The sequence below is a fragment of the Perna viridis genome, chromosome 10, assembly GCF_037379345.1.
Source record: "Perna viridis isolate PV_CMFRI_1.1 ecotype Kerala chromosome 10, ASM3737934v1, whole genome shotgun sequence".
Lineage (NCBI taxonomy): Eukaryota > Metazoa > Mollusca > Bivalvia > Mytilida > Mytilidae > Perna > Perna viridis.
In genome coordinates this window covers 5,665,398-5,678,377 of record NC_142454.1, presented here as the reverse complement: position 1 = coordinate 5,678,377, position 12,980 = coordinate 5,665,398, and the positions used below count along the sequence as shown (strand labels likewise).

General features: G+C 34.2%; 1 protein-coding gene across 1 annotated transcript; it reads right to left on the bottom strand.

Annotated features, from left to right (window-relative positions):
• Positions 1 to 10,306: 10,306 nt before the first annotated feature.
• Positions 10,307 to 11,780, bottom strand: LOC148604275 (uncharacterized). The gene has a single exon (XM_088549626.1). The coding sequence runs from the start codon at positions 11,475 to 11,477 to the stop codon at positions 10,386 to 10,388; it is 1,092 nt and encodes a 363-aa protein (XP_088405752.1). The 5' UTR covers positions 11,478 to 11,780; the 3' UTR covers positions 10,307 to 10,385.
• Positions 11,781 to 12,980: the final 1,200 nt, after the last annotated feature.

The following is a 12,980-nucleotide window of genomic DNA, read 5'->3' as shown; positions in this document are numbered from 1 at the left end:
GCTACAGCGAAAGAGCTGGCCCCAAAACGTCACAGCTACAGCGAAAGAGCTGGCCCCAAAACATCATTATACACAGCTACAGCGAAAGACCTGGCCCCAAAACGTCACAGCTACAGCGAAAGACCTGGCCCCAAAACGTCACAGCTACAGCGAAAGAGCAGGCCCAAAACAACATTATACACAACTACAGCGAAAGACCTGGCCCCAAAACGTCACAGCTACAGCGAAAGAGCAGGCCCCAAAACGTCACAGCTACAGCGAAAGAGCAGGCCCCAAAACATCATTATACACAGCTACAGCGAAAGACCTGGCCCCAAAACGTCACAGCTACAGCGAAAGACCTGGCCCCAAAACGTCATTATACACAGCTACAGCGAAAGACCTGGCCCCAAAACGTCACAGCTACAGCGAAAGACCTGGCCCCAAAACGTCACAGCTACAGCGAAAGAGCTGGCCCAAAAACGTCACAGCTACAGCGAAAGAGCAGGCCCAAAACCAGCATTATACACAGCTACAGCGAAAGACCTGGCCCCGAAACGTCACAGCTACAGCGAAAGAGCAGGCCCAAAACAACATTATACACAACTACAGCGAAAGAGCTGGCCCCAAAACGTCATTATACACAGCTACAGCGAAAGAGCAGGCCCCAAAACGTCACAGCTACAGCGAAAGAGCAGGCCCAAAAACGTCACAGCTACAGCGAAAGAGCAGGCCCAAAAACGTCACAGCTACAGCGAAAGACCAGGCCCCAAAACAACATTATACACAACTACAGCGAAAGAGCAGGCCCAAAACCAGCATTATACACGCAAAACATCATTATACACAGCTACAACGAAAGAACAGGCCCCAAAACATCATTATACACAGCTAAAGACACATCGAAAGACTTGTCCATTTATACTCAAGTAATATAAATAAACTTAAGGTGAAAATGAAACACGACATATAAAGGCCAGAAATTCCTGACTTGGGACAGTCGCAAAAAGAATGCAAGAAGGGTTAAAGTACTTTGGCGTGATCACAACCATCCCCCTTTAAAATCTGGGCACTGTTTAAAAACATTATACAATTAAACACACCTGAAAATCAGTTCAAACAGGTCTGAGTCTCTTGTTACAACAAAAATAAAGAAACTGAATACAAATTACACAAGTGTACAAACTGAGGACTAATAGTAGTTAACTGACATGCCAGCTCCAGACCAGTATAACCCTACAAAGTCCCCATCATGTGTAAAATAAAACCCAAATCTTCCCATGACTTGTATGCTTACGACTCTACTTTACACTGTCATACCAAGGATATAAATAGCATATGTACTAAATTACAAAATGATGTAAGTGTTGTTTAGTCACGGTATGAAACCCAAAGTATGTATATAAATACAAAAACAAACAAACAAACAAACCCTAAGTGTTTAAATTCATGTTTAAAACAGATCTTCAAATACAAAAATAAAAATCAATGTATTGTAAATTCCATTCCCCAAAATTTCTTGGTGTAGAAATCGATGAAAGCCTGGAATGAGCAAGTGAACAAAATTCATTAGATAAGTCCCTCAAAAAGGGATAGATTCACTAACTACCTGAAATGGTCTCATTTTTTATGAACATAAATATGTGTTTTTCTTCTAAAATGAAAAACATATCCATCCCCTGACTTCTACTGAAAAAAAAATCCAGATTTTTATTGCTGGCATCTGTCAGCTACGACCCAATAAACAAGCTTTATTACGTGATTTACTAATTTTCGTCCAATTTTTCAAAAGTTCTTATTAGCATAGCCGTCAACAAATTTGAATTTGATAGCGAATTATCCTCTGGTCTATCCTTTTCATCATGCGAAATATCTCTGTTACCGACGTTTAAATAAATTCAAGGTGTATTTACCATCTCAAATGTGACTGTTATTTTACAACTTTTATATTTTACCTTATACAGATTATTGTAGCAGAGCTTGAGGATGTATTATAAAACGAGACTCGGACAGAATTATAAAGGCAAAAAGAGTCGTTAAAATTATATCTTATTGTGATTATTCTGTTTCATATTCTTTCGTGTTTTCTTCACTTAAATGGTTGTCATATCTTGATCGAGTAAATTAACAAAAGTTTCTATTAATGTAAATTGTTCATGGATTAGTACCAGACTATTAACTGTTGTAATACAAATGTCAACCTTACAGTCTAAGGTCTTCATGAAGTAATGGCATATTTCTACCTAGACCTAATACAATTTTTTATAAAAGATCTTTCCATTTCCCAGCTGTTAAAATTTGGAATGTTAGTCCTATATCCTGTTCCCATCATGGTGTGTAAGTCATATTCTGTTCTCACCATAGGGTGTTAGTCATTTTCTGTTACCATCATGGTGTGTTAGTCTGTTCCTATCATGGTATGTTATGTTAGTCTGTTCCCATCATGGTGTGCTAGTCCTATTCTGTTTCTATAATGGTGTTGTTCCCATCATGGTGTGTTAGTCCTATTCTGTTTCAATTATGGTGTTGTTCCCTTCATGGTGTGTTAGTTCTATTCTGTGCCCATCATGGTGTGTTAGTCCTTTTCTTTTCCCATCACGGTGTGTATGTATGTTCCCATCATGGTGCGTTAGTCCTTTTCTTTTCACATCACGGTGTGTTAGTCCTTACTCTGTTCCCATCATATAGTGATAGTTGTATTCTGTACATTTTATTGGCATTGAAAGGTAAGGAATGACGTTTTATTCAGGCATTATCTTGAAAACCATAACAGATGGAAAAGAGCGTTTAATAGAAGAAATTGTCTTCGGGACAAGGCCTATAAAGTTCTCTTTGTCGAAATTGTAGAACGACTCCATGTGCGAGTTATTACCCATTAAAGACGAATAAAGTTTTTGCATCATAACAGTTAGAAAGAAACTTTCAATTAATGAAATGATTCCTATGATAAGACTTGCGGAAATCATCATTTAATTTCAAGTTGTAGGACGACTCCTTATTACAGTAATTGCATTTGAAGGCAAAAGTAACAAATAACATTCTTGATATCTTAAAAGTCCTAATAAATTGAAAGAAACTTTCAAATAATGAATTTTTTTTTGGCATAAAGGTTTATAAAAGTATCCAATGATAATCGATTCGGTCTCTGCAAATGAAAAATGATCTATTGTTCTGCTTGAGCTTTTCATGCTCTTTTAACCTAAAACTCAAGAAATGAAAGATTTTGTAAATTTCAGTTTGGATCGAACGTATGACGAATACCATTTCTTGTTAAATTGTCCTCATTACAATTCTCTACGAAATAGATATGAAATCCCTGATAACACTACCGATGAATCACTATCAGATTTCTTAAATCGAAATTCCTTGAAAAAAATACGAGACGCTTGTTATGTGCTCTTTCCAATAAAAAAAATAATATTGAATTGAATCGAAAATTAAAACCTCTCAATTGTTTTCTTGCATTCAAAGAACGATTAAAAATGCTATTTTATTATTAAATTGTTGCATTTTTAGGCCGATGCTTTATGTTTTCGGCAAACGTTTAGCCGGTAACTGGGTCTACAGACTGAGACAAAAAAACGTTAAGTTGTTATAAATGGCATTCAAATTGTTAGAGATTAATTTCAAAATGATGCAGACCAAAATACTAATTGTGCATGCATTACAATTGTGTTTCTTGTTAATCGTTGTGGGGTGCATTTCTATAGCTTCGTTATATTTATTTCTGCTAATATACTGTAATTAAGACAAATTCATGTTCTTGCATTGGATATGGATGCTGCGAAAATAATTAACATTTATATTTTGATCTTAAAATATCGATTCACTGTTTATTTTGTTTATTCATTGGATTGTTCATATTTTGTTCGTAGATTATTTGTTTATTACTACATTTGTTTATTTTCTGGTTCTCCTGTTATGTATTTTACGGATAATGACCGACATAACTGTGTTTTTTTGTTTTCTTTCATCTCTATTTAGTTCAGTGTATCTTTTTAAAAAGTGACAAAATTACTTCAAGGAATATTTTTCATATTGTACGCAATTTATGGAGAGTGTAAATTTCACTTATTAAAGGTGTAAAAATCCTCCATGCCAACAATACAAAATCTAAGGTCCTAATTAACTCCTGTAACGAGGTTCTTTTCGATCAATTAACAGATTAATTAAGGTGTAATTGCAGGAACAAAATATGTAGGTACATTATAACAGGTGTAAAAACTAGCATCTCCAATTATTGACTATAATGTACTTAATTAAGCATTTTCGAAAGGTGTTAGAGTAATACGAACTTAGTAAGTGTTAAAACCTATAAAAAGGGGGTATATATTTCTGGAAAACTATGACACTTTACAAATTTGACTAATTCTTTTTCAAGACATAATAATTTAATACAACTTTCAACTTATACCATGAAGCTCTCATTCAGCCCAAAAGGTAAGTTTTCTTAGATCTAGTTACTCTTATACTACACGTTGCGTATATGTAAATTTCTGTTCAAACATCTGTTTTTATTCAAACGTATATCTGAATTTTTTTATTCAATCATCCTGAAAACCGATAATGTATTATTTTATTAGTCGTACAAGATTTAGTTGTCGTGTTTCACTTCACAAGCCATATTCTTCATGCTCTTTGTTCAAACGTTAGACATTTAAAAAAAAATTGCAATATGCTTTTAAGGTATAACAATTTATTCTTTTCCAGCGCTGAAAAATTCTACTAAGGCATTGAAATCGAGGCCAAGATCACAACTATTTTATAATGTGGTAAGTATACAATAACGATAGTAAAAATATATGATAGATAATATTCTAGTCAAGATTTTGTACAATGACAAAAAAAAAAAAAAAAAAAACAAACAAAAAAACAAAAAAACAAAAAACAAAAAACGCCAGTCCTTTTGATACTGATCGACAAAAAAAGACCTCCCTCTCCCCCCATCCCCCCCAAAGAAACCCTAAGCCTTTAAAAAGATACGTTGACATAAATAGGACTTATCAAATGGTTCTATAAACAGTTAAGTTGTAGAAGCTCGTTACTGTAACGTGTCTTTGTCTTAAACTTTTACACTCTTTAATACATTTTTGTATTTCTTTTACAGATGGCAAAGAATAGTCCTTGTCCAGTGACACCATCATCCGTCTCTAAAATTGAGTCTCTCACAAGAGTCACTAATTTGAGCATGTCTTTTGATGAGTCAGACACCCTTGTCAACACGTCACTGAATGATTGGACTGATTTCACGCAAGACAATAACTTGGTCAAATCGACAGAAATAATATTAACACGAAGACCTGAAGCCGAAGATTGTCTTGATAGTAAAGCCAAAGGTGGAGCTCAATTTTGCAGGGGCACATTCAGACGACAAAACGCTAGACGATCGCTATTCAGTGGCTCGAAAAAATTGCCGCCTGCTAAACTAAGATTGGCTCCAATGGCAAGTTCTACAATGATCGATTATTCAGGAGAAACTATGCTCTCAGATGACATTAGCACGAACGTAAAAACTCCACGGGCTCAATCTACAATGATACATGATTTTATTCCTTGTGCTTCTTCGACAATGGTGCAAGACAAACTTGATTTTTCAAAATGGTCAATAAGTACCAGGGGGAAAACGAATTTGACCGAAGCCGAAACATGGTCAATCGATGAAAATCGCGATACTGTTCTTCATAGGAATTATCTCCGGCGTTACCAGAACGACGACAACCGATGTTTATCTGTTGACTTTTTGTCTACGATTGCGCCATCTACATTTCGCCAAGACGTGGTCGGTATAGAAACAGATGCTCTACAGACTATAGCGCAAACCAAAGAAAACGATATATTCCCTGTGTGTACGGAGAAAGTGGCACATGCAAAGGAAAAGTACTCAGCAAAGCTCCCTAAGCTCGTTCAAGCGATTAAAGACGTGAAACAAGGACTGAAGAAAAAAACTAAAAGTGATATTGCCCACTCCGATGCTTTACAACATCCCAAAGAGTTCTGTGTAAGACCCACATCAAAGAAATGCGCAATATCAGGTTTCCAGGTTCACGACAAACAAGCCGTGGCAAGAAAACTACACAGGTTTCGGGAAAGTTTCCGACGAAAAGACTTACGACGACTTCACACACTCGCAACATTATGAACTGTTAACGTAATTTTACATTTATTACTTTTTTTTTGGTTATTGACATAAATTAGTGCTTTTAATTTATTATGTGTTATCTAATAAACATATTCAATATGGTAACCAAATTACTTTTTATGTGTTGCTAGGAGAAACTTTTAACAACAAGCTCGAACATTTCACCCGCACTACGGGTCATCGAACGGGCCATTTCGAAAGTTTCTTCGTTTGTTAAATATTCTTGTTAGTATGCTTCTAAATCACTTATGTTCTGTGTAAGGTGTTGAATTGACTAAATATCACGGGAGGTCTTAAAATGTATACATGTGCATGCGGCGAATGTACGCGAAAACCAACAATCAGTGGAAATATGTTCTGGTATCTATAGGGACTGTAACGATTTCTTGAATTTTATGAATGATAATATAGAATCAGTTGCTTACATGGATGAAAAGTATTTGTAACCCATTTTTTGTCAGAATTGGGTTCTTTCATTTCTTTTGCATGCGACATTTTAAAAAGGTTCATATTTATATAGATTTATCAAAATCCGCAGTTCATGAAATTGTGAGATTCCATCGTCATAACGAGAAATGAACGGGAAAATGTCAACAATGAACAACCATGATAGTCAAGTTTGACTTTATATATATAAAAAAAAACAAAAATGGTAAAATGTAATGGTAGTAGTTATCTCAATCCGCCAAGCCCACGAAAAAATATGGATGATTTGTAGTAGTTCATTCCTGTCGAGTTTGGGTACAATCTGCGCAATTGAGTTCATTAAATTAACCAAAACATTAACATTTTACAGACGTTGCATAAAGCAATGACACAGGAACTACCAGATCCTAACTGTCGTTTTTGTTACTAAGCCATTAATGGTTAGAACATCTAAGATATCAATTTCTACACCAATCTTTTGAGATACCTCGCCTGGCTTTGGAGAAGAATGTTGGTAAGTCGGGTGAACAAATTACTATATGTATGCAGACAGACATACTATTCATTATTTAAGTCTCGCCTCTCATATATACATACATATACATATAAAATAGTGATACACAACATAAAATTCAGAAAACTTCAAACAATATGACTATAGTTAATAATATAAATCATTGCCTATAAAAACATGTGCATTCATTTACATGTATTGAGAGCCACTCTTTTCAAAGAGTTATGATAGACTGTACATTAAAATAAAATTACAGTAGGGTACAAAACATAAAACACTGATACTCATTTTACTTGTATAAAATATTTCTCCTACTTAATACAGGTTCATGGCAGATTTTAAGCTGCATAAAAGAACATATATCAGTCAATAAAGTCAGTAGTATAAAAATGGTTAACATTCAACTCTCTAAATTTACTATGGACTCTTAAAGTTAATTTTTTTTTAATTCGATTGATACAATGTCTGTAGGCTCACAGAAAAAAAAAAAACTTTCTGATTCAATCTGTCATTACACATTTTTTATAAATCGTAACCACATTATAGAAATACTTGACCATTGTTTCACTATGCAAAGCTTCCAGCCCATATCACAATATAATGCAAGATTTGAGGTATATTTACCAACCCCCATACAGAAACACGTTGCTCTATTTTTAACTGCATTAATACTTTTAAAAAATTCGCCACAGCCTCATATTGAGACACCATATTCAATGACAGACATCAGCATAGTATCAAAAAGTATTGTAAAAATAGAATAGTCAGAACCACCATGTGCTTTATACTCAATAAACCCAATGCTCTACTTGCAGACTTAGCTACAGTTTTAGCCATATATTCATAATTCAAATATTCATTTAAAACTAATCCAAGGTATGTATATTTATCCAATTCCATCTTATCGCCATTAAAAAAAAAAACCTGTTTTAGACATTGATTGTCGTCTGAAATGAACAACTTTAGACTTTGCTATATTGACAATTAAATAATTACGTTGACACCATTGGTTTAAAATATCTAATATTCTATGTAAATCATTTTCACATAAAAGCACTATGTCGTCTGTGTATAGTAGATTAGAGACAATAGCATCGTCTAATCTAACACCAACATTCAAGGTTTTAATCTCATCTACAAGATCATTAATAAAAATATTAAACAGCAAGGGTGATATAATACATCCTTGTTGTAGTCCTGAAAACACATTAACCCAGTCTCATACTACAATTCAATTTTACACGAGATTGAACTTTATATTATATAGCATATAAAGCATTCATCATCTTTGAACTTAATCCAAGTTCATCCAACTTGGTAAAAAATAAATTTCTATTAACCCAATTATAAGCCTTTTTAAAGTCTATGAAGACACAAAATGTTGACTGTTTACATAATTTTCTTGTTTCAATAATTGAATTGAATCGATACGGGGCGCCGGATGGGACTCTTGTGGTTTTGTACTCAAAATTCAATTTTGTACAGACAAAAGTGAATTTTGTTCAACAAAAAATGAGTTGAGATTAACAAAATTTATAACATACTACAAAATTTAATTTTGTAAACGAAGAAATCTGTCAGTGGACAAAAGTTACCTTTGTCATGTCAAAATTTATTTTTGTATCAAAAACTTTACTTTTGTTACCTGATTTGAATATTGGGTAACATAAGTCAATTTTGTATGGAATTAGTTTAGTTTGGATTCCATGAACTAATGTGCATAAAAAAACAGAGAAATATTATGACTAAATTAAATTTTGTCACAAAATTCAACTTTGCGTTCAGAAAATTGAAATCTGTCATACCAAAATCCCTTTTGCGTGCAATTAAAAACAAAATTCACTTTTGTGTCAATTTTGTGAGACAAAATTCAATTATGTGTCACAAAAGTCAATTTTGTATGCAAATTAGTTGACAGAATCCTTTGGATATGCAAATGAACTCTCTCATCGCGATGTTGTAAGAAGATTTCTCATTGGATATAGTAACCACTGGTCTTGCGATTACTTCGGGCAAGGACATATCATATGGGTGATAAGCTATTCTGCAAAAAGTAAGTAATACCTAATAAAGTATAACTCTTGCAGAAAAGTGCATCAACCATATGATATTCCCTTGCTGGAAGTAATCGGAAACCTGCGAGACCCGCGGTTACTACATCCAATGAGAGGCCGCCTTACAGAAATCGCAATGAGAGAGAATTCATTTGCATATCCAAAGGATTCTGTGACACAAAATAGACAAAGTTGAATTTTGTGACACAAAATAGACTTTTGTCGCACAAAATTGAATTTTGTCTCACAAAATTGAAGTGATCATAAACAAATCTGTATAACATAATTTTGTACGACAAAAATGATTTTGTTATGACGGAATTTGATTTTATGTACACAAAATTGATTTTGATCACAGATTGATCGAGTTCCATTCAGCGGCCGGTAGTCGAATTAATTTAAAACTTTCTATTCGTTCCCCATGCATCCTAACTCATACTTCCAACATGATTTTTGAGTACCTTTACACCTCTCTTATTTACGTCTGCATTTGTCACCATAACATAATTATATTCTCGTATTGTATCACAGTATATACCTATGCTTGTACCCCCTTTTGTTTTCGTAATTCTATTCTTCAATTTTAAGTCCACCTATTGTATTATAATCGCAGTGAAATTTTTTTGTGACCCAGTGTCCCATCAAAAAGTAGTCCTAATTGACCTATTGGCAAAACCACAGTGTACGATTGTTGTTTTTGGTTTTATCACTGTTACACCGTATGAAATTGTACCAGGCGAAATGCGTATCCACAGCATAACAAGGCAACGGACAGGACCCCCCAAAAAAAACAAATAAAACAAAAAACAACAAAAAAAAAACAACAAAAAAACAAAAACAAAAAAACAAAAAAAATAGTAATAATAAAAACAAACACATAGTTTAAACATGTTTTATATGGTAACATACATTGATGCGATGTCTTTCTAATATGTATTGGGTTATTCAAAATATAGCAATTGTAGGCCAAAAATTATACCCCATCTTCTTTTCAATTCGTCAGTTAATGAAGGTTTTGTTCGTTCGTTATCTGTATACTGTGTTTCTTTCAGAATCTGACTGAACGGTTCATATTCACGTATTATCTTTTTTTCGGTTTTACTTAGTGTACATGTATACATGGAGTCAGACGACGCATTGCTAACTGACTTTTAAAGGACTGAAAACATGAGCTAAGACTAATTGATAGTTCAAGATTTATTAGCACTATTAAGTGAACAATGAGAAATTTTACATCTAACAAATTCTTAATAAATTACAAATCTTTTTATGTTCAAAGCATAGCCAGAGTCTGTATTCGGTGTTTGTCTTTACGCCGGAAACTGTCCCTAAACTTCCTGAGTTTTCTTACTACAGTACGCCTATCGTGTAACTGTATATCTTGAGATGGAGATGCAAGCTCTTGTCCGTCGCTATCGTTATCGTTACACAATCTACTGTTCACCCTCCGTGTAGGAGTCAGGCTTCGTTTGACAGATTTCATTGCTTTTAACAAACGATTTGAAGTCTTTGATGAATTAGTAATAGGCTGATGATTGGTAGCGTTAAGATTGTATAAAGTCGTTGTTCGTCGAAGAATGTGTACCTTTTTATTAGGCATCAATTCACTTGGATCTAGTTCGGAATCTGCAAGACTAAATTCATCCATACATATAGAAGAGGATGCAATGACTGACATTGTACGATCTCCACAAGATAAAAAAATAGGATCTGCACTGACATCTGCAGAATTCAGTGTCGGATCACAGTGTTCTGTATTTCCAACACACGGTTCATTGTCATCTGTCATTCTAGGAACAAAGTTTTTTATTTCGGAAACGGAAGACTCGTTGACAAGTTCAGAAAAGTCCAACGTCAGATAGTGTGTCTTTGATAACAAATCGTCTGTAACTTGTTGTTCAATGCTGCTATTTTCTGAATTTGGGCGGTTCGGTTTGTCACAAGTGTCATCAATTGCAAATGTAGTATCACTGTCCCTCGGGGAGTCTGTTTCTGTTGTGTTAATAATTCCGCCAACTAGTTGTGATGCGTCGGGGTTCTCACAACCATCGATCTCTCTGTTCGATAAATCTTTCTGGTACACAAAGCTTGCGTAGTAATACCACCGCGAAAGAAGTTCTTCTTGATAATCAATTTCGGGAACATTTTCATTGTCCGAATCTGTTGACATAGCGTCATCGAAATCGGATATGTTATCGTCACTGCTTAAAACAATATTTTGAATCAGTTCACCAATTTCGGTATCGTTTGTTAGACTATCTGGGTTGATTTCCATGGAAAAGTTCAGATTAGCCGTAGAATACGCTGTGATGTCGGGTGAGCTAATGGATAGATGCAGTGATTTCTGTGCCTTGTCCACCGTCATCTCTGGATGGTTCCAATTCAACTGCAAAAACAAAACCAAATATTAAGTACATGATTACGATGTAAAGAAGATAAATATCCCCCAAGGATTCGACAACATAGAAACAATTTTACCCAGGAGCAGTATATCATCGACACACAAAAAAGAACACTTGACATTTTAGACTAACCCAAAGGAATAATCGACTTGTCTTCGGAATGATTAAGATCTGATTCAACCATTGTAACACGAACAGTATATTGTGCTGTATCAACTCGAGATATATGAAATTTCACAAATAAAGAAAATGGAAACTTCACACTTATTTCAGCGTCATATCTGAAATCTTGATACTTTTAAAAAGTGTTCCTATGAATACAATTTCTCTTTACCATCTATGTTCGTCTCTACGCCGGAAACTGTTTTCGTGTTTTTTAAAACTTAAGATTGATTCAAATTCAGGCAAAAACCCATGAAAACTTATGTTAATTGGTAATTTTACAGAACTTGACTCATTAGCTATACTGTACTACTAAATTATGCATCATGTTGTTGAACAAATTAGGGGCGGATACACAAAACTTATAGATGCTCATTTCTTGTCATAGTTATGCATACAAATATATTCCAATAAAAGAGGGTTCCAACCACCCGAGAATTATCTAGAAAGCATGTTTCTTTAGACATTGCTTACCCGTTCGTCAGTCTGTATGTTCGTTTGCTTATCGGGGATCCTCATTTTAATACATGTATATCCTTCTCATGAATAGTTTAATTTAAAAGATAGGTTTGGTCACCAAAACAAATATATTAGACTATGTTAGCTTCTACCGTTCAGTGTTCAATGAGTTATATTTGAGAAGCGTATGCCAGCTTATTAACAAATAAAGGATTTATAGACAAAATTGCTCAGTGGTGTCAATTACCCAAGAACTAAGCAGTGCTCATAATACTCTATTACAGGCTGAGTGGACTTAATTGGTATGAATGAGAAAGAGATTACTCAATATTAGTTTTACAAGCTTGGGTGGATTAATCAAAAACCTTGATTAAGAGTCCATTTCTCGACCTCACACCTTTAATTGAATTAGGTCTTTTTTTTTAAATAAAAAAATTAAATATACAAGTTTGTATTTTGCAGCATCTAAACCAGATGTCTCGTGCTGTTTAAGCTCGAAAACTTATCGCTAATATATCACGTTCTCATCGTGGTGGTCTACTTAAATTCAAAGGTTAGGCGATGTAATTACAGATTTTCATATATCCGCCTTTATTCTATTGCACATGAGGGTCAAGAGAATATCGAATTATAAAAAAATGCTATATGCATGTTTAACATCCATAATAAAAGTTTAATTTAACTTACCCAAGAAAAAAAAAATGTCCAAACAAGTTCAAAGAGACATAGCCAATATCAGAGTCGTTTTAGTAGCATAATTTTTTATTGTAGATCTTATAAAATCAGGGAGTGTACAATAATATGCAATATAAAGTCCATGATAAAATATAACGAGAATGGATACG

What these genes read in the sequence shown, in the direction of transcription:
- LOC148604275 (XM_088549626.1), bottom strand. Translation starts at nt 11,477, where the DNA reads ATGACGGTGGACAAGGCACAGAAATCACTGCATCTATCCATTAGCTCA.